This window comes from Maylandia zebra, linkage group LG15 (assembly GCF_041146795.1).
Source record: "Maylandia zebra isolate NMK-2024a linkage group LG15, Mzebra_GT3a, whole genome shotgun sequence".
NCBI lineage: Eukaryota > Metazoa > Chordata > Actinopteri > Cichliformes > Cichlidae > Maylandia > Maylandia zebra.
The window spans coordinates 41,492,282-41,515,363 of NC_135181.1; the positions used below are offsets into that span (position 1 = coordinate 41,492,282).

General features: G+C 45.6%; 1 protein-coding gene across 11 annotated transcripts in view; it reads right to left on the reverse strand.

The window, feature by feature from the left end:
* The window catches only part of szt2 (SZT2 subunit of KICSTOR complex), a 116,358-nt gene continuing 93,276 nt past the window's right edge, over positions 1-23,082 (reverse strand). For 9 of the 11 annotated variants that reach the window (XM_076874489.1, XM_076874487.1, XM_012921905.3 and 6 more), the window contains 10 exons: positions 21,736-21,816; positions 20,389-20,463; positions 12,055-12,120; positions 5,706-5,919; positions 4,312-4,489; positions 4,102-4,224; positions 3,381-3,897; positions 2,811-2,921; positions 2,204-2,272; positions 1-2,122 (listed from right to left, as the gene is read on the reverse strand). In XM_076874489.1, the coding sequence (XP_076730604.1) occupies positions 1,979-2,122; positions 2,204-2,272; positions 2,811-2,921; positions 3,381-3,897; positions 4,102-4,224; positions 4,312-4,489; positions 5,706-5,919; positions 12,055-12,120; positions 20,389-20,463; positions 21,736-21,816 (1,578 nt within the window). In that variant the 3' untranslated portion in view covers positions 1-1,978. The remainder of the gene's footprint in view (positions 2,123-2,203; positions 2,273-2,810; positions 2,922-3,380; positions 3,898-4,101; positions 4,225-4,311; positions 4,490-5,705; positions 5,920-12,054; positions 12,121-20,388; positions 20,464-21,735; positions 21,817-23,082) is intronic. The other 2 variants (XM_076874491.1, XM_004561556.3) reach the window with 1 other exon arrangement.

Here is a 23,082-nt window from a genome sequence, read left to right on the forward strand (position 1 = left end):
TTACTCTGTAACTTGTTTATTTAACTTTACATACTGTATAAAGTGTTCTGTATATACACAATATACACGACACAGGTAGTGCAGGTTTTATTTTACAGGGCTGTCAGCTTACAGTTCACATTTTGCATGATGAATAATCCAGTGTTTAACATTCAGTCCTCTTCAGTTGGTGAAGCTCAGACCTGTTTGGTTCCCTCCCAGAACGGGTGCGACTCCTACAGGAGCCACACTGGACACGGAGCCTTCCTGTTGTGATGTAACAGTCCTGTGCCAGGCTGAGGTATGACTACCAGCCACACTGTGTGAGAGTACACACCACCACCCCAACATGCTTTGGAAACACTCGGCGCTGATGACATGTGGCATGTTATTACGCAAATCACCAAAGTTAATATGACCAATTTTCCTGCTTATGAAAGGCAATTTTTGTCACATTTCTCCAAACTGACTCAGGCACTTTCGCTGCATAACACCAGCAGTGTGTTTCCACACATCTCCTGCCAGAGCGACAACGGCGTCACTTCACAGGTTTGGGAATGAAAAAAGGGAGAAAATAATAAACAGAGAAAGGCACTTGAGGGCAACAGACATGGCAGTGGGGTTCAAGTGGAAACAGGTTTGACGCATTTGAACATAAAAGCCTTCCCACTCTGCGCACCGGCATCTGGGCTGTCTCTTCTTGTTTTAACACTGATGTGGCGTGAAGCTAAATACTGTCAGAAGGCACGAGATCCAAACCGACGCTGAGACATTAGTGAAGATGTGGAGCTTCAAATTTGTGCAGAATGCATGTAAGTGCTGCCTTCTGACCACTGACTCAGGCTCAATGATGTCAAACAGCCGCTGCACGCTCACGATGTTTCTGTCCGTACATCGACGGCGTCCTCGCCGTGTCATATCCATCAGAATGTGTTAAAGAGCACCTTCCAGGTCGTCCACCCGTTCTACCTTTGTGCCTTTGAGCACCGAATGCTCCGAGTTGTTTCCAGATTGACAGATGGAGCTGCAGCAGCTTGTGGTGGTGAAGGTATGTCCTTACTCTCAGCTATGACACCAGCTTTGGTTGGTGACCAAAAGCATCCCATCAAAGCAGCAGAGCTCTTGCGTCTGTGATGACGAGGTTCAGGTCGTCTCCTCTTCGGTGATGTTTTCTGGGCACGTCCAACCAGGAGGAGACCCCGTTGCAGACCCGGGACACAGCTGAGCTGTTCGGGAACGTCTCATTATCCTCACTTCCTGGAAGAACTGGAGGCAGCAAGGCATCATCAGTTTGTGGTGCCATGCTTACCAGTACATTTTTAGGGAGGTGGAAATACGTGAAACTGGTTCTGGATTTGGCACGACGTTGGTGGAGGTTAAAGGTTAAAGATATGAGCCCTGAAAAGCTGCAGATCATCTCACCTACTCAGCTCAGACCGCCCCAAGTATTTGGACTGAGTAGGACTCAGTTTGATATATGCTACATATTAAATTATCAAACACTGCAAATGACCTCAAGTTCCTCGAGGAACCAGGAGCCAGTGATGCTGCTTTGGCCAAATCTTCATCCTCAGCCCCTTTTTGAATCTGTTCCAGGATGTGAGATATTTGCTGACATGTCTCACCTGCTACAAAGATCTAAAACATCACTTTTTAAACAGGATTTTGTACGTTGTGATTTAAAGGGACACCATAAGTGCATACAGCCTGCAGTTCTCTTTATCTGGATGTTGATCGCCCGTCTGACTCTTGACAATAGTGGTAAGGAAGGTGCTTTTGCTGTGGCGTGGTCACGGTGCTGTTTGAAGGCTCGTACAGTAACTGCGAGGGAACCCATCGTAGTGTCTGCTCAACTTTATGATCCTCAACATTTAAAACTGTTTCTTGCACATGAGTCCAGTATGTCGCTGCTCCCACTCAGTGAGCTCAGCGTTATGCAGAAAGCTTCTCTTCTCATTTCCATTTGTCTCGTGTTAAAGACACGACTCGGGTCCGGGTGCTATAGCAGTCCGGTCCACAGATTGTAGCACGCGGTGTTAATTACAGACTCCAGGTGATGATACATGGACACCAGCTGAGGAGGGGGGCTGCTGCCGGCCTGCGGCTGCAACGGCAGCGGCTCCCGAAACACGACCTTTAAACTCTGCGGGAGGAAGATGAAATCTGAGAACTTTGCATGACTTTATTATAAGAAAAAATAAGTCAGACGTGTATAAGAACTCACAGTTTTTCCAGCTTGGTTGTCCAGAAATACCAGAACGAAGCAGTCGGTGAACTTTTGGTTCAGAACAGCCTGAAGTACAAAGACACGAGTGGACGTTAGCTGGAACGAGGTGAACGGGTGTGTGCAACACAAACGTCACCGTTTTAAAGTCTGTCTCCACAGATACAGAAGAAATATGTGTTACTGCAGTTCATGTGTTGGAGCTCTCACTCTGAGCTCGATGCTCCATCCTCTCGCCTGTAAGTCACTCGAGGTCTCTTTTACACTCTGACTCGACTGATCTAACAATCGAGTCTGAACGCGAGTGAGACTAATCAGTGTCGCATTACGTGTTGCAGGTGTTTCTAGCTCGAGTCTGCTAAATGGTCCCATTTGTGTCCAGAGAAATGCTACTAGAGACTAACGGAGCTGTGCTTAGAGATGACGTTTGGGGTCGTGTTTCCAATATTTTTTAAAGGGATCTCGATGAACCTGAGCATTAAAGGGAACGCCTTCATTTGGTTGTTGGCTGGTAACGTTTTGCTGCCCGTTTGTGAAGCCACAGCAGAGGGAAACTCATGGATACAGGGGCCTGTGGGTTTGCCACTTTGAACTCTTTTTTTCTCACCAGATACTGGATGCCGTTGTCGTCGAAGTGTCTGCAGCTCTGAGGGAAGCGACTGAGCAGGACCTTGATGAGACTCTGGTACCAGGCTGGACCCATGGTCAGGAAACAGTCCTGCAGCAACACGTTCACACTACAGTTACAACACTGACCATCAGAAACTTTCACTGGGTTTCACCTGCAAAGTCAAATATTCAAGCTGCAGATGTATCATTTAAAAGCTCCTCCTTTAACTAACAAAATCCTGAAGCCTCCTGATGTGTTAGGAACATTTACCTCCCATTCACAGCTCCTGCTAACATGTATGTGCGAGCTGATGTTTGATCTGCAGGTCACCTGCAGCTGGCTGAGGTCACAGCGAGAGCCTGATCACCTCCAAATGTTTCTCATACTGTGGGAGCACCGATGCTTAGCTGTGTGCTGGTGTTGCTTTGCGTTTCAAATGACAGGGTGTCGAGCTGCTGGCGGTTCATTTGTGTCGAGCTGTGGTCTTAGTAATCAAGGTGTTTGGTATTGCTGATGTTTGATGGTCATAACTGAATCTTGATTTTAAGGCTAAAATTAGAGTCTCACCAGCTGCGGGTCGATTTCCCCCACTGATCGGCTCTGCACAGCCTCCAGCAGCTCCTCCAGCTCGCTGAACGACAACTTGGCCAGCTTCAGTTTATCCAGGGCCACATGCTCGCCGTGGAACAGCCTCCTCCACAGGTTGTCCCTGCGGCAGTGACCCATGGCCTGCTCCACGCTGATCTGGATCTGTCTGCGGGCAGACGCCACCTCGTTGTTGAGAAGAGGGAACAGAGGGGAGGCGTAGAGGAGCCCCTGAGCCTCTGGTCCACCGCCTGTCAGAGGGTAAAACTCGTTGCCATCACTTGGAGCCAAGGGTGCTGAAGCTTCAGACGAACCCTCCTCCCAGAGGTCCTGCTCAGAACCACGTGACCCAGAAGCCTCTGCTCGATCCTGGGAGAGCCGTCCCCCCAGCTCTCCGGGATCACGGTGGATTTGAGGAAGCTTCTTAAAGCGGCGCATGTCTGCAGTGAGGCGTGGGAATAGCTCCCGCTGACTGGTCATGATCACGTAGAAGCGTAGCCTATGAAAGGGGACGAGATGAGACTCAGCAAAAGTTTATCCAGTGCCTTCAGTGATGTACTGTTAACACATTTGTTTGGCCCGTGAAACGTCCACCAGTCCTCTTTATGTTGTGTCAGGACATGTCAGATAAAACAAACATGGTGTCAAGCCCAGATATGAGTAACTATCACACAGCCTCTGTGCTGCAGTCTGTAGATCTTACCTGAGCAGATGCCTCTCCCCGTCTGACTGCTCCTCAAACGGAGCAGCGTTGTGACACACCACCAGGGAAACATCGAAGTCATCGTGGTGGGGCAGACCGTCCAGATCCTTGTAGGAGCCCGAACTAAAGCAAGAGGAGCCAACAAAGGTAAAGTTAAGCCGCAGATATGAGGAGAGAAGGTTTATTCTGAGGTCAGAGCTGTTTCTCCACCTGTTCCACAGAGCCACCAGGGCATACTCGTGAAGGTCAGGCATCGCCTTCTTGTTGTCAGTGGCGACCGCAGCCTTCGACATGCGGAGCGGCTTCATGCCATACGTGCTGGCGTGGTCGGTGATGTAGTTGTAGAGCTGGTGAGCCGTTATCATCCCCGTGGAGATGGAGAAGCTCCCTGATTTACACAAGAATGACAGACGCTCAGAAGGACAAACACAGTTGTTCCTGTGCACACACAGAGCCCGAGAAGCTCTGATGGAAAAACAAATATCTGCTCATCGATCCAGAACGGCTCAGAGAGCGCTGCTGGTGACGCCCGAACGGAGGCGGGACACAGAGGGACTGAACTCGTCTTTCAGTGAAACAATTTCAAATATTTACTCTGAATATCATTTCAGTTGGTTTGCACTGACCACCAGAGGGAGCTGGAGAAGACGCTAAACATGAACACAAATTCACCTGAGTAGACTTCCAGTACTCGTGCTAGCAGAGGTTAGCGAATAAACTCTGTGCTAAATCAACCACAGGGGTGGGGGTGGGGGGGTAAGAGGTGAGCTAAAGTTGTTTATTTCAGAACAAAAAAAAAAAAATTCATGAACCATCACTGTGGATGATTCAGATTTACCTGTTTAGCTACAGGAGTTTAACCCAAACTTTGTTTGGAGTTTGGAATTTAATCCAGACCACTTCCTCCCAAAGGTCTCGGTGCACTTATTTTTTTCTGCACGTCTGCATAGTTTAAGCCAAGACAGCAGAGTTTGTTTTTTAAAATGACCACAACTTCCATAAACGTGCTGCGAATAACTTCAGTGAAGTCACAGCACACGGACACATTTTCAGATGCAAGTCTTTGTTAAATGAAGCTGGTGGAAAGACTTCATCTCATGTATCAGGGACCATTAGGTAAAAGGGGGAAGTTGAAAGCCGGAGGCAAAGAATACAAATTAAAGTTATAACCTTGCACTTTTTAAGGTTGGATAAACCTAATCGCACCATAAAAATGGGGAATGCCATTCGCACTTTAGTGAGGACGTGCAGCTATATGGTGGATATAACTGGATCCTTAGTTTGTATTTCCCATCAGAACCAGTGTGTGTTTGTGTGGGCACTGACCCACAGTCCAAATGCTTCTAATCACATGATGATTTTTGGGCCTATTTTTCATTTGTCAGTTTGTTTTTTTCTGGTCTTTGTTTCTGGTGAATTCGAGTTTTGTTCCCTTTAGTAAATGCTCTGTACACCGTTCACTGTGTTGCCATCTTTTGTTTACTTTCACTGGCTGCTCTGGCGGCTGCTGTAAATGTTGAAAAGCTAGAAATCATGGCAGAATCAAAAAAACATTATCATCATCATCACATGGGATTCGATGCAGTCAGCAACACCAGAATCACCTTGAAAGACGTGGTTGCGGCCGAACTTGGGGATGTCCGGGTGATGGGAGATGAAGTCGTCCAGGAAGTCGGTGAGCTGGTAGCCTTGCCGTAGCGTCATGTGGCAGCCGACCAGGTACTGGTGAACCACTCGCAGGTGGAAGTCGTAGCTGAAGGAGTGAACGTGCATGGTGTCCCTGACTTTATCACACTCCTCAGTAAAGAGCATGGAGAGCTGCAACAGAAGGTTGTGAGACGGTCATCACCAGGACAGCGTGACTCACTGACACAGACGGGAAAAGAAGGAGGTACTCTAACTCCAAACTCAGTCAGTCTGAATACCTCTGCAAAACTGATCTGGCAGACAGCGCTAACTCTGAATGTCTATCTGTGCGATCAGCCATGTATGAAACTGTTTTGCATCTGAAGGGGAAGGACCTGCTGTTCCAGCCACTCCAACAGAGACTGCTTTGTACAGCACACCTTAAGGCCCTGCTGCACTGTGACTCCCATCGCTCCTTACTGAGAAGCTTTTGTAAGCAACTTTGATATCAATCAGATTCATAATAATATCCTTTTTAATTAAATCCAACATCAAAAGGGAGCTGACAAAAGCAATAATTGCAAATGCAAATGGCTGCAGTGAGAGGCTGTGCTGTGCAGTTAATTACAGCACAATAAGAGTTTACAAGGAGCTCTAATTGCTACTCCTGCTTTTACTTTGATCTGGACCATTTGCCTGGAACGTGCACAAAAGCAGCTTCATTATATCAAAGAGCCAAGAAAAGACTGCACAGCGTTCTGTAGCTACAGACTTTCATCTCTTCGCCGTCTGGAACCTTTTCCTGCCTCGACACTTGTCCAGAAACTGGCAAAAGGGCAGAAGACTTTCATCAGCACCCTCACCGCAGAGATAAGAATGAGGAAGAATATTCTTTTCCACACAGGAATGAAAAGATGAATATTAACTTTTCTCTCCCCAGCGGTGTTCCTGCAGTCTGGCAGACAAATTAAGTGTGACCTCCTGGCCTGTTATCTATGGAGCCTGGAAGCCAATGGGACTGCGCGGCTCTCCTCAGTTCATAGGTAGTTCCTGTGTGTGTGTGTCCTCCTTGCTATCACGCTAACATTTATTATTTCCTAACCTGTAATCCCAAATGGTTCATGTTCTAGTTAATTAAACACTCCGTGTAACTTTGACAAGAACAAATTGCCAGTTTGAGTCGTGGGGCTGCAGCTCGTCTCCTGTCAGCGGCACTCGGTGGAAGTGAAATTAATGACAGCGGCTGCATTGACGGGAGAAGCTGCAATCAGCGAGGTCATACAAGAAGAAGAAAAAGAAGAGAATACAAAGCAAGCTGATTGAAAGAAAGACAAGCAGAGCGACGAGAGGAAAGCTCTCAGCCTGTGACATCCATCGATGCGTCCCTGTGAGGCTCTGCATTTTCACTCCTGGAAAAAAGACTCACATTTCTGCAGTGGTACTATCACAATGCAGTGATCTGAAACCCAACAGGAGTAACAGCAGTTATCCAGCTGTGATGTGTGTATTACAACTGCAAATATACACTCACAGCCACTTTACCAGGTACACCTTTCCCCCTTCAGCACTGCCGTAGTGCTTTGTGGCACAGATTTGACAAGGTGCTGGCACCATTCCTCGTGGTTCACACTGACATGATAGTGTCACACGCATGCTGTAGATTTGAAGTCTCCTGTTACATCACATCCTAAAGGTGCTGTGTGGGATCAACACTTTGAACCTTTGATTACAGCAGAATCAGGTTCAAGAATCCAGTTTCAGATCATGAGAGTTTCCTGACGTGTCATGCTCTCCAGCTGGAAGACGGGTACATGGAGGAGATTCATCAGAGCAGATAAGCTTCCAAACTGTCCACTATTGGCGAGGCTGTGGAAATCGTAAGCCGTGGTCTCCTGGTTTTACCTGCACGCAGCAGCACTCTGTGTGGTCTTCTGCTGCTGTAGAGCTTCTCACTTGGTGTTTTCAGGGATGCTGTTCTGCATACCTTGGTTTTAATGAGCAATTGACCGAGTTATTGTTGGCTTCCCATCAGCTAACAGGAGCTTGGCCAATCTCCTCTGACCACTGGCATTTACTGGACCATCCTCTGTAAAGCCTACAAGTGTCTGTGTTGAAAAATCGCACATTCATCACTTAAATAACATTTGCTGATGCTCGGATTGAACTTCGGGTCTTCTTGACTATGCCTACATGTCTACATGCATTGAGTTGCTGCCATGTGATTGGCCCATTAGTATTTGCAGTGTTGGTGTCTCTAATAAAGTGGCTGGTGAGTGTCTGATTCTCTGCTTATGTATTTAGTACCTGATTTTCTTAACCGTAACACCCTGAGGATATGTTAGTGTGAGTGTTGCAGTACGTTTGCTTTCTCTGGCTGCTTGGTCAGGTTTAGGCACAGAATAATTACATACATTACTAATAATTCAGAAGACCCTTATGAAGAGAACATCGAGGGAACAGTTTACCCTGCCCGGGATAGGGTTACCGGGGCCCCGCCCTGGAGCCAGGCCTGGGGAGGGTACCCGAGGGCGAGCGTATGGTGGCCGGGCCTTAGTCCATGGGGCCCGGCCGGGCACAGCCCGAAGAGGAGACATGAGCCCATCCTCCCGCAGGCCCACCACCCGCAGGAGGCGCCATAGGGGTCGGGTGCATTGTGTGCCGGGTGGCGGCCAGGAGGGGAGGCCCTGGCGGACTGATCCCCGGCTGCCAAGACTGGCCATAAGGACATGGAATGTCACCTCTCTGGTGGGGAAGGAGCCTGAGTTAGTGCGTGAGGTTGAGAGGTACCGGCTAGATATAGTCGGGCTCACCTCTACGCATGGCTTGGGCTCTGGAACCAGTCTCCTGGAGAGGGGCTGGACTCTGTCTCAGTCTGGAGTTGCCCATGGTGAGAGGCAACAGGCTGGGGTGGGTATTCTAATATCCCCTCGGCTTGCTGCCGGTACGTTGGGGTTTTTCCCGGTGGATGAGAGGGTTTGTTCCCTGCTCCTTAGGGTCGGGGAACGGGCCTGACTGTCATCTGCGCTTATGCGCCGAGTGGCAGTTCAGAGTACCCAGCCTTCTTAGAGTCCCTGGGTGGGGTGCTGGAAGGTGGTCCTGCTGGGAGACTTCAATGCTCACGTGGGTAACGACATCGAGACCTGGAGGGGCGTGATTGGGAGGAATGGCCTCCCTGATCTGACCCCAAGCGGTGTTTTGTTATTGGACTTCTGTGCAAATCACAGTTTGGCCATAACGAACACCTTGTTCGAACATAAGAGTTTGTCCATAAGTGCACGTGGCACCAGGACGCTCTAGGCCATAGGTTGATGATCGATTTTGTAATCGTATCACCAGACCTGCAACCATATGTTCTGGACACTCGGGTAAAGAGAGGGGCTGAGCTGTCAACTGATCACCACCTGGTGGTGAGTTGGATCAAGTGGCGGGGGAGGACGCTGGACAGACCCGGTGCACCTAAACGCATAGTGAGGGTGTGCTGGGAACGTCTAGCAGAGGCCCCAGTCCGCGAGATCTTCAACGCACACCTCCGGCAGAGCTTCAACAGCATTCTGAGGGAGACTGGGGACATTGAGTCCGAATGGACCATGTTCAGCGTCTCCATTGCTGAAGCTGCTGCATTGAGCTGCGGCCGCAAAGTGGTTGGTGCCTGCCGTGGTGGTAATCCCCGAACCAAATGGTGGACACCAGAGGTGAAGGGAGCCACCAGGCTGAAGAAGGAGTCCTACCAGGCTTGGTTAGCCTGTGGGACTCCGGAGGCAGCCGACAGGTATTTACAGGCCAAGCGGAATGCGGCTCGGGCAGTGGCTGAAGCAAAAACTCGGGTGTGGGAGGAGTTCGGAGAGGGCATGGAAAAAGACTTTCGGACTGCCTCGAAGAGATTCTGGCAAACCGTCAGGATGGGAAAGAGGTGCTCTACCTGCACTGTGTATAGTGCTGGCGGAGCGCTGCTGACGTCGACTGAGAAAATTGTCAGGCAGTGGAAGGAATACTTCGAGGACCTCCTTAATCCCACTGACACGTCTTCCGAGGAGGAAGCAGAGTCTGGGGATGAGGGGAATGACCCGCCAATTTCCGGGGGCGAGGTCACTGAGGCAGTTAAACAACTCCTTGGTGGCAGAGCCCCTGGTGTTGATGAGGTCCGCCCCGAGTTCCTGAAGGCTCTGGACGGTGTAGGGCTGTCCTGGTTGACACGCCTCTACAATGTTGCGTGGAGATCAGGGGCAGTACTCCTGGACTGGCAAACTGGGGTGGTGGTCCCCATCTTTAAGAAGGGAGACCGGAGGGTGTGTTCCAAATACAAGGGGATCACACTCCTCAGCCTCCCTGGGAAAGTCTATGCCAGGGTGCTGGAAAGGAGAGTTCGTCCGCTAGTTGAACCTCGGATACAGGGGGAACAATGTGGTTTTCGTCCTGGTCGCGGAACACTGGACCAGCTCTTTATCCTCTCAAGGATACTCAAGGGCGCATGGGAGTTTGCCCAACCAGTCTACATGTGTTTTATGGACTTGGAGAAGGCATTCGACCGTGTCCCTCGGGGTGTCCTGTGGGAGGTGTTGCGGGAGTATGGGGTGTCTGGCCCATTGCTACGGGCCATTCGATCCCTATACAACCGTTGCAAGAGCTTGGTTTGCATTGCCGGCAATAAGTCGGATTTGTTCCTGGTGGGTGATGGGCTTCACCGGTTCTGTTCATAATTTTTATGGACAGGATTTCTAGGCGCAGCCAAGTGGCGGAGGGCTTTCGCTTTGGTGGCCTCAGAATCTCATCTCTGATTTTTGCGGATGATGTGGTTCTGTTGGCTTCATCGGTTCCTGCCCCAAGTGGAGGAGTTCAAGTATCTCGGGTTCTTGTTTGCGAGTGATGGGAGAAGGGAGCCGGAGATCGACAGACGGATTGGGGCTGCAGCTGCAGTAATGCGGACGCTGCACCGGTCCGTCGTGGTGAAGAGGGAGCTGAGTGTAAAAGCTCTCAATTTACCAGTCGATTCCGGCATGTCCCACCGGGAGGAGGCCCCGGGGCAGACCCAGGACACGCTGGAGAGATTATCTCTCGGCTGGCCTGGGAACGCCTTGGTGTTCCCCCGGATAAGCCGGAGGAGGTGGCTGGGGAGAGGGAGGTTTGGGCCTCTCTGCTCAGGCTGCTGCCCCCGCGACCCGGCCTCGGATAAAGCGGATGAAGATGGATGGATGGATACTAATAATTATCAAATACTCAAACTTAAGACAGATCATTTCAAAATCTAAAAAAATCTTTTTCAGCTCACGATAACCTAATAATCACAATCTGGATGACCACACAAGCTTGTAAAGTTTGTGCACTTTCAGTGATTTATTTTCATCCTTTGACCTTTTTCTCCTATAAACTTTTTTTTAATGATTGTTTTAAAATCTAGAATATAATATTTAAACAAACTCCTTGTGGCCGCACCCTCACAGCCTGCACTTTGCAACCTACCATTATACTGTTAATTAATACTCGACTCAAGCTCATTTAGCTTTACATTACAAAGAAAATATATCAAAATAGTCTGAAAATATTAGAAGAAAAATCAATGAAATGAGTCATTGATGGCATGATTCAATTGTAGCTACCATCACGCTGCTAAACATGCAGCATTTAAGCAGAAGTGGCCCAATAACTGAGCCTTGGGGAACAACATATACTTACTCAGACATACAGTTATAAACACCCAGTGGTCACTAACAATTTAAATGAATTAATAGTTCTGTATAAATTCTGTATAATAGAAATTATACAGAATTTTCCAGTATTGTATCTGTAGCAGCGGAGCAGCAGAAGCAGCAGTTTACATTCTGTGTAATTCAAAGACTGAACCTTCACACATGAACACAGACCCTAGCTCCAATCACCACCTGGCTGCTAAAGAAGAGGAAGAAGAGGAAGGGCAAAAGAAAAACATGGTTGCATAAAAAATTAGCTCCAACACCCAAAACACCAAACCAACAACCACAGAGAAGACAGCCTGTTGAAAACAGAAAAGGAAAAGAAAATCATAGAGGTGCTTGGCCCTCACCTGATCCTCAACACAATCAGGTATAAATGCATCATTTTTATTGCATAACTTAAGTCTGAGTCCCTGCCTTAAGCTAAAGATGCGTTTTTACAGTCAAGCTGTAGTTTGCAGCAACAGTAGCTCCCACAGTGCACTTGATTTAACATTAAACCCAATCATTCCCACAGAGACAGGCAGGTAAACTTGAAAGGAAAGAGACCAGGACTGATGAGAGCAAGCATAGAGTGGCGAAGAGGGGTGGAGCCTGATTGTAGTGAGACACCCCTCCCTTGAGAATGGCTGGGACATACCGCACAGTCAGATACTGGTGTGGCATCTGGAAACGGCTTGCAACGAGGTTTGGTGAGGAGGCTGCCCTGATGGAGAGATGACATGAGGTGGGACTAGGCAGACACAGAGACACAGACAGATGGATGGAAAGGAAGACTGAAGATGTGCTAAGAGATCAAATAAAACCATTTCAGACTACAAATATCCACATTACATACACACTCTAGAACTGTGGACTTGGATGTGTTTATTGTTTTTAGTGTGACACTAACCAGCTAAACACTCAGCTAATCTGACTAGCTGATAGTCACAGTAATATGCATCTTGGTTAGTAGGAAACTACTTGTGGATAATACGACTTCAGTAAAGCATCATAAGACTGATATATCCATCGATCAGCCCCAACATTAAAACCACCATCCTGTGGTTAAGCTGCACATCCTTCTGTTGGCCTCAGGATCAGGTTAGTTCCCACAGATGCACCGTCAGACTGGGATAGGCGTGTTAGGAGGCCAGCTCAACGACCTGGGCTTGGACTTATAATAATCACATGATATGTGGTTCTAATGTTGGGCTGATCCATAGCTGTTAGCAAACTTTACGCTTCATTCATTAAGTTGGTGTCACTTCACTAACAAGCTGCCTGCTATTTCTCAGTATTTACCAGAACACTGTCAAAGCAGTAACACATTAAGTTTAATGCACGCTGCTGTAAACCCCAAATACTAATGCAACTAATTTGTGTTTATTTATAAAGACATTTTATACTGACAGCACTAACAAGTGCTAACGAATGAATTACCACAGTCCTCGTCCTGAACACCGTCTGAAACTTTGCATGTGTGCTGGGCAATTAAATTCACTGATGATCAGAGGAACACGAGAAACAATATTTGAACAAATTAAAGTAGAAAAAAATCTGCATCTTAAAATGGAAAAGATCCCACAGTATTTTCACATTTAGGAAAAACACGGGGAAGAGTTCGTTTCTGCATGCAGCCTATTATGATGGCGTATTGAAACACTGTTCCAGACGCATTTTTCACCTCTTAGATCTGAATAAAAAGACTGAAACTATTTACTCTGATATTATTGTCTCAGGCACAGATCAAGCCCACCTTCCAATCAAATCTTTTTGCTTATGAGGGACATCCAATGAGGAGAAAGATGGGAGGTTTTGTCAGACAGATGATGAACTGAGGGGTTGCACTGATATTATTGATATTAACAAGGCTTATTCTGCAAATCATGCAAAGCTACTGTAACAGAGCCAAAGGACAAAGGCTGGAAATAAACGGGTCCCCTTTAATGTGGCCAGCATGAACATTCATTCTTTTTATATCTGTGTGTTTCTCACATGTCAACAAGTCTCCTGTTTAAAGTGTTTCAGCAACATCGTCATTTAAATGTAAATCATATTCTAAACTGTTTAAAATTATCTATTAATTAAGAAGCAATTCATTGCTTTTGTGTATAATGTTTGGGCCAATGTGAAGAGCCACTTCAGAACGTGCTCTCACCTGTAAATACTGACTGCAGTTATGACTCCCTCTCTAACACAGGGAACACATCTCTGGGCTTTACAGAGATAATTCATTTTAAACATAAAACACATTGTTTACGCTTAATTTACTCAATGTCAAGCTTTTTGTTGAGGATTTATGGACATCTTTAATTCACAATAGCTGCAGCGAATGCACCTTTCTTCCTTTCTCAACACTTAAACCCTTTGGCCTCCCCACTGTGCTTAGAGGCACAGGCTCTTTCAACACAGTCAACCTCTCACATCACTTTGTAGACATCCTGACAACACCACCGGGAGGGAAACAAACAGCATGACATCTTTCAAAACATCTTTCTCTGCCTTCGTCACATCAAAGTGCACCGACCCCCTAATCTGAAAATGGATCAGTCACAAGTGGGAGAGATGTTCACCTAATATAGAAGCAGAACAAGGACCGAAGCTGCTGGCACTCGGGATAAGAGCTGAATCTTCAAGGTCGGAAATTCTTCAAAAATCCATAAACAGAAGTGAAAAAGCACCTCTGCTCATGCACAGAACAAACAATCGCAGCTTTGTGCACAAGGGAACACCATGAAGTTGTACTTTGGTACTTCCTGTGAGCCATCCTAAAGTAGAAATGGCATTTATACAAGATAGAGGACATTTCATTTAAGAAGTCTATATAAACAAAGTTTAGCAGAACTAATGGCGATTAGCTTATGTTGTCTTTTTTTATTGAATATTGCTGCGTCTAACTTGGCTTTAAAATTCATGCCTAAGCTACGAGGCAGATTAATGCAGGTCTCATTATTTCCCTTCATGTTTACACGTCCTGTTACTCGATATAAAAACTGATGGTTTGATTCATGACTCCACCCAGAAGTATTCTTGTAGGATTTTCATTTATTTATTTTTTTATCTCTGGTTGGCGCTGCACACCATGCCAGGCACCACCCCAGTGTGCGGTTTAAGCTGCAGCTGCTCTAAAACAGCACTATTGCTCATTAAAATCCTTTTTGACATATTTCTGTAATAGTTAGTCCACCACTATGTGCAAGTTCTTTCATCTAAATGATCATTTTTCACCAAAAAACAGAAAAAAAATAGTGAAGTATATTATGATCTTTATAAGACGCCAAATTACAGATAAATACTTGATTAAATAACCATAAAGAAGTCCAGTGTGCCAGTTGTTATCTGCCTTAAAAAATAACATAATTGTTTGGTTTTAAACTTTGATAAATTTCTAAAATATTTGCATTTTTTGATTTTATCACAGTGTTTGTTATTATGTAATAAATGCATTCGTATGCAGCTAACAGCTCTTTGGAAATCCATTTTTGGAACAAACCCCGCATGTTGCACAGATTCAGCTGCAGTAACAGCTGTACAAGTGTAAGGCAAGTTTATTTACAGCAAGGTGATTCAAAGCGCTTTACAGAGACATTAAAAAACAAAAACAAATAAAAAGCATGAAAAAAATGTAAGTTTTGAAATTTAAGCTTAAAAGTGTGGATTTTGTGTTTTATTCAAATGCAGCTGAGAACAGGTGAGTCTTCAACCTGGATTTAAATAAACTGAGTGTTTCAGCTGATCTGAGGCTTTCTGGGAGTTTGTTCCAGATATAAGGAGCATAAAAGCTGAATGCAGCTTCTCCGTGTCTGGTTCTGACTCTGGGAACTGATAAAAGACCGGATCCAGATGACCTGAGGGATCTGGATGGTTCATACTGGGTCAGGAGGTCACTGATGTATTTTGGTCCTAAACCATTCAGAGCTTTATAGGCCAGCATCAGAACTTTAAAGTCTATCCTCTGACGGACAGGCAGCCAGTGTAAAGACCTCAGAGCTGGACTGATGTGGTCCACTTTTTTGGTCTTAGTGAGGACTCGAGCAGCAGAGTTCTGAATGAGCTGTAGTTGTCTGACTGATTTTTTTAGGTAGACCTGTAAAGATGCTGTTACAGTAATCAAGCCTACTAAAGATGAATGCATGGACTAGTTTTTCCAGGTCCTGTTGAGACATCAGATCTTTTATCCTAATATATTCTTGAGGTGATAGTAAGCTGACTTTGTTATTGTCTTAATGTGTTTTTCTAAGTTTAGGTCTGCATCCATCACTACACCCAAATTTCTCGCCTGGTTTGTGGTTTTTAGATGTATAGATTGAAGTTCTCTGGTGACCTGTAATCGTTTTTCTTTGGCGCCAAAGACTATTACCTCAGTTTTGTTTTTGTTTAGCTGGAGAAAATTGTGGCACAACCAGTCATTGATTTCCTCAATGCATTTACCAAGAGCCTGTACAGGGCCTCGGTCTCCTGGTGACATTGTGATATATATTTGTGTGTCATCTGCACAGCTGTTTATGTGATATGTCAAACAAACAACGCTGATTCATCCTTTGAGTTTAGTAACTTTTGTATGTTTGAATGATTTATAGTGAAGCTGCCAAAAACAACAACTAATGATGAGAGGATCAAAAGGCTGTTTGATCATCCTTTTGTTCCTAAAACTTGGAAAAGGTTCCACCTGAATTATTTCCAAAGTACTTTTGTTGTTACTTTGACTCTGGTTTCTTCAGGCTGTGTTGTAAGCATATTATTTTATGCATCAGACAATAATACATTTGATAAATAATGCATCTTTAGATTAAACCACGTGGAGTATGCTCTAACAGACGAGGTGAAATGAGATGGGAAGTGCAACATGGCTGATAGTAAAATACTGTCAGGGGGCCGAGCTGCAGGCTAAAGCCACACATTGTCAGAAACAGTCCACCAATGTTGAATTTGCTTTAACATATTTGGCGTCCAGATTGATGGCAGCAACTGTCACTCGTGCATGATCGGAGGAGACCTCACAGAGAGGAGAACTTGGACTTATTTCTCCCTTCAGCTAAACATCAGCAACTGTTAGAAACAGCGGGTCTGAAACTGGAGGCAAATTTAAATAAAAATAGAAATAAATAAAAACCAGCTGACTGTTTGCAGAACTAAACAGCTCTGCAAACAGTTGAATTAACGCCCACTTAGATTGAAATGGGCTTTTAAAAAGTTCCACTTCACTTTGTCGCTAAAAGCAGGCAGGCCATGTGTGCCTGTTCTAAAATACTTTTCCTCCTTGCAGTAATACATGTTCGGGATGCACAGCATGAAACAGCACGGAGCGGCAGACCCAATGAAATCTGAAAAGTGACACAGTGTGAAAAACACCCTGGATGGTGAAAGTACTGGAGCAAAGTGATTTTCTTTCCAGATGAACAGTCGCTGCTGGACAGCGTCAGGATTTCATCTTCACAGGCAGTTACTCAAAACATGTGAACTCAAAACAGAAAATATACACACCTATGGATGGAAACAACAAACAGCTGTTAGCTTTTATGTGCAGATCAAGAAAATGCGGATATATTTTTAAAAATCATTTGTGATTGAATCCTGTTTCAGAATTTTACAGCCGCTCTGTCTGTTCATAAATAAAATACATTTAAAACGAAGACAAGACTAAAGCTCGGGACTTGTAAGACACGAATGCTGTTATTAGGTCCGATTCTTTATCGATCGCCTCAATATTTCCAGATTCATGTTTCATTATCTGAGTCTCAACAGAAAGAAAAAAAGCTTCATTGTTGCTGCTTCTCCGACACCAGCTTGATGCCATTTTTATGCAAATATCAGAACATAACATGCCAGCACTGATAAAAGGAGTCGATAAGCTTGGAGGTGCACGAGTCTGCAGAACTGGAACATTTGGAGCAGTTTCTTGTTTCCTCCCTCTGTGGCTGAGAAGTTTAGTTTAGTTTCACGAGCCTAAAGGTGGGTTAGGCGAGTCCAGGAACATGTTTCTCATTTCACTGTGCTCCATGATGCTGTCCCTGCAGCTGAGACTGCCTGTGGTTGTCCTGTGACAGCACAGACAGCAGGATAAACGCAGGACAGCGGCACCATTTTTACTTAACACTACAACACAAATTTGTCCACTCAACTCAATTTAAAGTTGAGAGACTGCTGCTTACACAGGAAATAGTGGGACTTCCACAGAGAGTCTAAAACCACCAAAACAAAAGAACTGGTAGTTGACTTCAGAAGGAGGAAGTCCGAGCTGCAGCCTGTCAGCATCAACGGGGAGTGCGTGGAAAGGGTCTCCAGTTTCAAGTTTCTGGGTGTGCACATAGACACAGACCTCCAATGGAGCTCTAACACCTCTGCGGTCTTAAAGAAGGCCCAACAGCGTCTCCACTTTCTGAGAATCCTCAGAAAAATGGACCTGAAGAAGGAGCTGCTGACCGTCTTCTACCGCTGCTCCATTGAAAGTGTGCTGACATATTGCATCGGTGTGTGGTTCTCCAGCTGCACCACAGCACACAGAAAGGCACTCCAGAGGGTCATCAACATGGCCCAAAAAATCATTGGACATCCTCTTCCCTCCCTGAAGGACCTGTACAGCACTCGCTGTCTCAAGAGGGCACGCAGCATCCTACGGGACTGCACACACCCAGGACACCGGGTGTTTAAGCTGCTGCCGTCTGGCAGGAGGTTCAGGCTGCTGAGGTCCCGAACAAATAGACTCAAGGACAGCTTTTACAACAGGGCAACAGCCCTGATCAATGTAAATAGCTGACCTGACTGGATACCTCCCTGGACTTTTTAGGGGGAGGTAACAATGTTTAAAACGATAACAATAATATTTATATTTATAACAAGGTGCAATAATAATTAATGTGCAATAATAACAGTGTGCAACACACATACACTTATTCTTCTTTTTTATACTAAGTTAATATACTGTGTTGTGTTGTTTGTTACGTTGTGATGTGTCATATCGTGTCGTGTTGTGTTATATGTAGTGCCGACGTAGGACAGTTTTTCCAATTTCATTGTACTACTGTACTATGTATGACTGTGCAATGACAATAAAGAGTTATCTTATCTTATCTTAAAACAACCAGACTGATTGGTCAGAAGTGCTCGACAGGATCACTTCCTGAACTGGCTGATGTCCTTGCTACTGTACTGTGTTTTGAATAAATGCCACTTTCACTGACCTGTTGCTCTTTTTGCTGACATTCTACTTTGGTTCTTGTGTCCACACATCCTCTGGAGGAAGCTTGTGTCGTGCTTTTTCGCAGACTCGCATTATTTTGCTCGTGGCCGTAGGCAAAGGTGTGATGCTGACTGCCATACAAATCTACAGTTCTGCCTTCATACTCTGTCTTTACCACAGGGTACGGTTCTACTCTACTCTACTATGTGAAGGCCTTGAAATACTACATCTCCTTCACAGGTGCAGCAACCTTCTGAGTGGGCTCTACCTGCTTCCAGCTGATGGCTGAATGATGCAGCAGTCCTCCACCCAGCCTGCAGACAGACATTATTGCCTACATGCTGTAGTTGTTTACTGTCACCAAGAGAAACGTGCCCCCTGCAGTCTCCCGTGTGAGCTTCTCCTGCTGTAGGTTTTTTAAATCTTAGGTGTTTTTGTTGTACTGCTGCACTGACACTCATTTTTTGTTCCAGCACATTTCCCATGAAACCAGCATTGAATCTACACACGTCATCATCCACATCAGGCTACATACTGTTGGGTCATTGGAAGCCAGCATGCCTGCATTTGTTACTTACCGCCATGATTAAGCTCTGCATACACAGATACCTACTACTGCCACAAATCCTGTACCATAAAAGGGATTGGAAATTTAGCACTTTCAAGTCTGAGGCCTCAGACTTGAAAGTGCTAAATTTCCAATCCTAGGATCCTCCCACTTAGAGGTCAATGAAACCAAGATAAGCAGGTCATCTGCTAAAAGCTAGCATAGATAGATGCTCTTCAACCTGCAGCTTCTGTCCATGAAAGCTATGAAGAGAAGTGATGTCAGAGAGCAGCTTTGGCTCCAACAACGAGTGTTTGAATAGCTGTAGCCTGTTTGGTCACTGCAGTGTAGTTTCTCATAGATGGTTACGGCCGACACTTTTAAGTTGCGCCACCTTATGATGACAAATTTACCCTAGTTGGACCTGACATGACTAGTACATGTGAATTAACAGTGGAGGTTATTCTGTCTCAGCCAGAGGATTATTTTCAAATCTGTATCTGCTTCTTATTTATTAATAAGTGTGTTTCTGCTCACGGTGGATAAACAGACAAAGGGTGGAAATTACATCGGACGAGAAGTAAAGAAATGGGCGAACACGCTGTAAACCAGACTGAACAGCTACTGTTGACCACGTGGCTCTTAAACTGCATCAGAGCAATAATAATATTCAACTGCAGCACGAACAGAAGAGGCAAAATAACACTAAACTACAGTAAAGCTAGCATAAAAGCTACGTGTGGTTCACCTCTTCCCATCATGCTGTCAGGAACTGGCTGCTTCAAATGATTATTTTATCTTATTTTTTATTTTGCTTTACTGCTAACAGCTGGGAAAATGTAGTCAGAGTGATAAAGTCTACATGTCGACTCACGTGAGGCACTAATGGTGTGAAGGGCTTCAAAAAATGTGGTTTTTAAACAACTCAGACTACAAGGAATTTATTCAGCATTTATATTGAAAGAGTTTAGGTGTTTTAAAAACGGCTTTAATTTCAAGTATATCAGTTCCTACAAAAACTGATTTAAACAAAGATTTAAGGATTTAAATTTGACTGAGCCCATGATCATAAAGAGCCCAGCAGCCCAACACCAGTCAGAACCCCAAACCTACATGATGCACACAGATCGGCACTCCTGCCCTCCCACTGTGATCATTTGTGTTCTGGTTTGTGTTTCCTTTTCGCTCTTTTATGTTCTTGTTGAGGACACGGAGCTCAGTGTTGTGTGTCCACACAGCAGTGCAGATCAGTGTCAAGCATTTACCTGCGAGTTGACGGTCTGGCCCATGGGAATACGGGAACACTCCAGTGCATACTGCTTCACACAAAAGTAACAGCCCTGGTGGAGTGACACAAAGACCACAAGGTTACTCAACACCAGAGTAAAATAATCCGTAAGACTGCACACAGGGAGTCAATGTGCTGTTTTTCAGGAGAGCTGAAGGCTTGTATGTGGAAAAAATCTATCCTCACCATCACAACAAACAATATGTCGAAAGGTCAAAACGTTTCACGTGTAGCTAAGGATGAGCAAACGGCAAAAACAAACACATAGTGCCAGGATATCAGACCACACACACAGCACGGGGCCAAACGCACAGCGCTGCGACGACAACATCACAGCAGTGATTACCCACTCCTCCCACTCTCAGTAATAGGTTTTGGCAAACACTGTGGCTTATTTCACTCGTCTCACACCAGTTGTGTTCTGTCTCGTTGTACGTTAAGTGTGGGACACAGTAAACAAAAAGGTTGCCATAACAACCTGGGAGGAAGACCTTAGCTGAACACGACTGAAGGCCTAAAGAAAGATGCTAGTGTGGGAAACACCAGTTACTCAGTGGGACTCACGATGCAGGCTGATACTGATTCACTCTGAGTGTTTGCAGTGGCAGCGCTGCTGACACTGAGACACTGACCACAGGTACAAATGCTTTACTGGGGATGCTCGAGAGCACTCTGGCAGCACAGCGTTTCACTGTCTGACACACTCCTATGATACAGAAGTACCTGACACCAACTGCCTGCTGTAGACGCACTGCAAACAAAAAGTTCCTCCAAGCATTATTTCCCTTTCACTACTGTAAGAGTTTGGGGCTTTAAGCAGGTCATTACTGTTGAGTGCTACCAGTAGGATGTGGCTGTTGGTCAGTGTGTCGCGCTCTCCTTCGCAGGAATTTGACAGCAAGGTGAAAAGTGACACCAAGCTCAGCGTTTTTATCTGAAGTTGAACACTTTTCGACTTGCTCAGCACCTCTTCTCTTCTCACTGCTGCCTTTTTTAGCATCTTTCAACACTGCAGCAGAACCAACACGACCAGAAACAAAGTGTTAGAAATGCTGGCGTTCAGACCGGATCTCTCCAGGATGAACAGAATAACTGTGAACTTTGGAAACGATCCCCATCAGCGTCACATGGACCTCGTCTGAACAGCCAGTTGGCCGCTGATCGCTGTGACCCATCATCCCTTTAACTATTTAACTTTTAACCATCACATTAGATTTTTAATCATTATCTAAACTAAACTGTTCGCCTGTCTCAAAGAACTGAAAGAATCATACTACTATGATTTTAGCACATACAGTGTATTAGTGAGGACAGCGCTTCTCACCTGAAAAGCCAGTTCCATCAACACGATTCCTCCTGGCAGCGCCCTCTGCAGGTGATATGCGGTGGTCCCAGACGCCGCAGTCTGAAGGTCACAACAGTCACAGTTTGTAACTGTAACATTTTAAATGCGCACCACCTTTATGTGTAGCATAGTACTACTCCAGCACCCTCATCAACACTAATGTTATAATGGTAGATATTCTTTATTGTAACACAATATTGTTTCTAAAGCAACAAACTGTTCCCGCTGTGTGGACTGACTGCTGTGCAGGTTTGGAAAGCAAAGGGAAGGACTGATATCAAAGCGAGGGCTGTCATCTCAGCCTAATGGGATTTAGGTCTTATTTATGCACATATGTGGTGTGGACCTCCATCTGTGCACAGAGGCTTTCATGGTCTCCGAAACACCAGGGCGCATCCAAACAAAGCATTCAGTGGAGGGGGGGCAGCACCAAACGTAGCTATGCTACCGAGCTCCTCGAAGCTGACGAACATGATTATTGTGCTCTTGCTTCCCACAGGTTTGAAGCCATCTGCCCGTCTCTCCGCTGTTTCACAGAAGGCTCATCTAACCTGTAGAGACGTCCGTCAGGTTCATGCTGCCCCAGTGGAGCCAACGTGCTTGCTGCAAGAAGCATGCGATGTCACAGGAGGCACACCTTCACTCCGCATTATGTTTTTGTTTGACAAAAACCCACCGGTGTTGGATTCGATCATTATCCAGTCAGACGTCCCTGCCGTGGATTAGCTCAGACATAAACAAAGCAAATAAACTTTCATGGCCTGATGTTGTGACATCACTCACAAGGAGACACTTAAAGGTCTTAATTTCTAATCTAAAAGCAAAGTTTTGTTTTAGCATCTCTGTAAATCTGCAGACATGGAGGGGGGCGACGAGTCAATAAATATGCAAATGAGTCCAAAGCTCTGTGTTGGACAGCATCACGGCACAGATTTGAAACTCCTGACTGATGCAGTGAGTGAAGGTCAGGTTGATCTTTGTGTGGCTGCAAAGCCAACAAACCGTGCAGGTAACTTTCTAACTGCAGCACGTGAAAGGTCCAGTGCATAAGAGCAATTCAGACCTCAGCTTTGTAAATAAGAGACAGATGATCAGGCCTGTGGCTGATATTGTAAAATCTACCACTGCGAATCTTTTTCATTTCTCTTTTTACGTAGCTGGCTGTGGTTTTCATGTTCAAATAGCAACGACATAGAAGGTGACGTCATTAAAAGCTGGGATTTTCCGCCTGCTGTTGCAGGATCACAAGTGATGAAACTGAATTTTGTGATTTCTCACTGTGGCCTGTTTCAGGATGCAGGTGTGCATGTTAGTCTCACCCAGCAG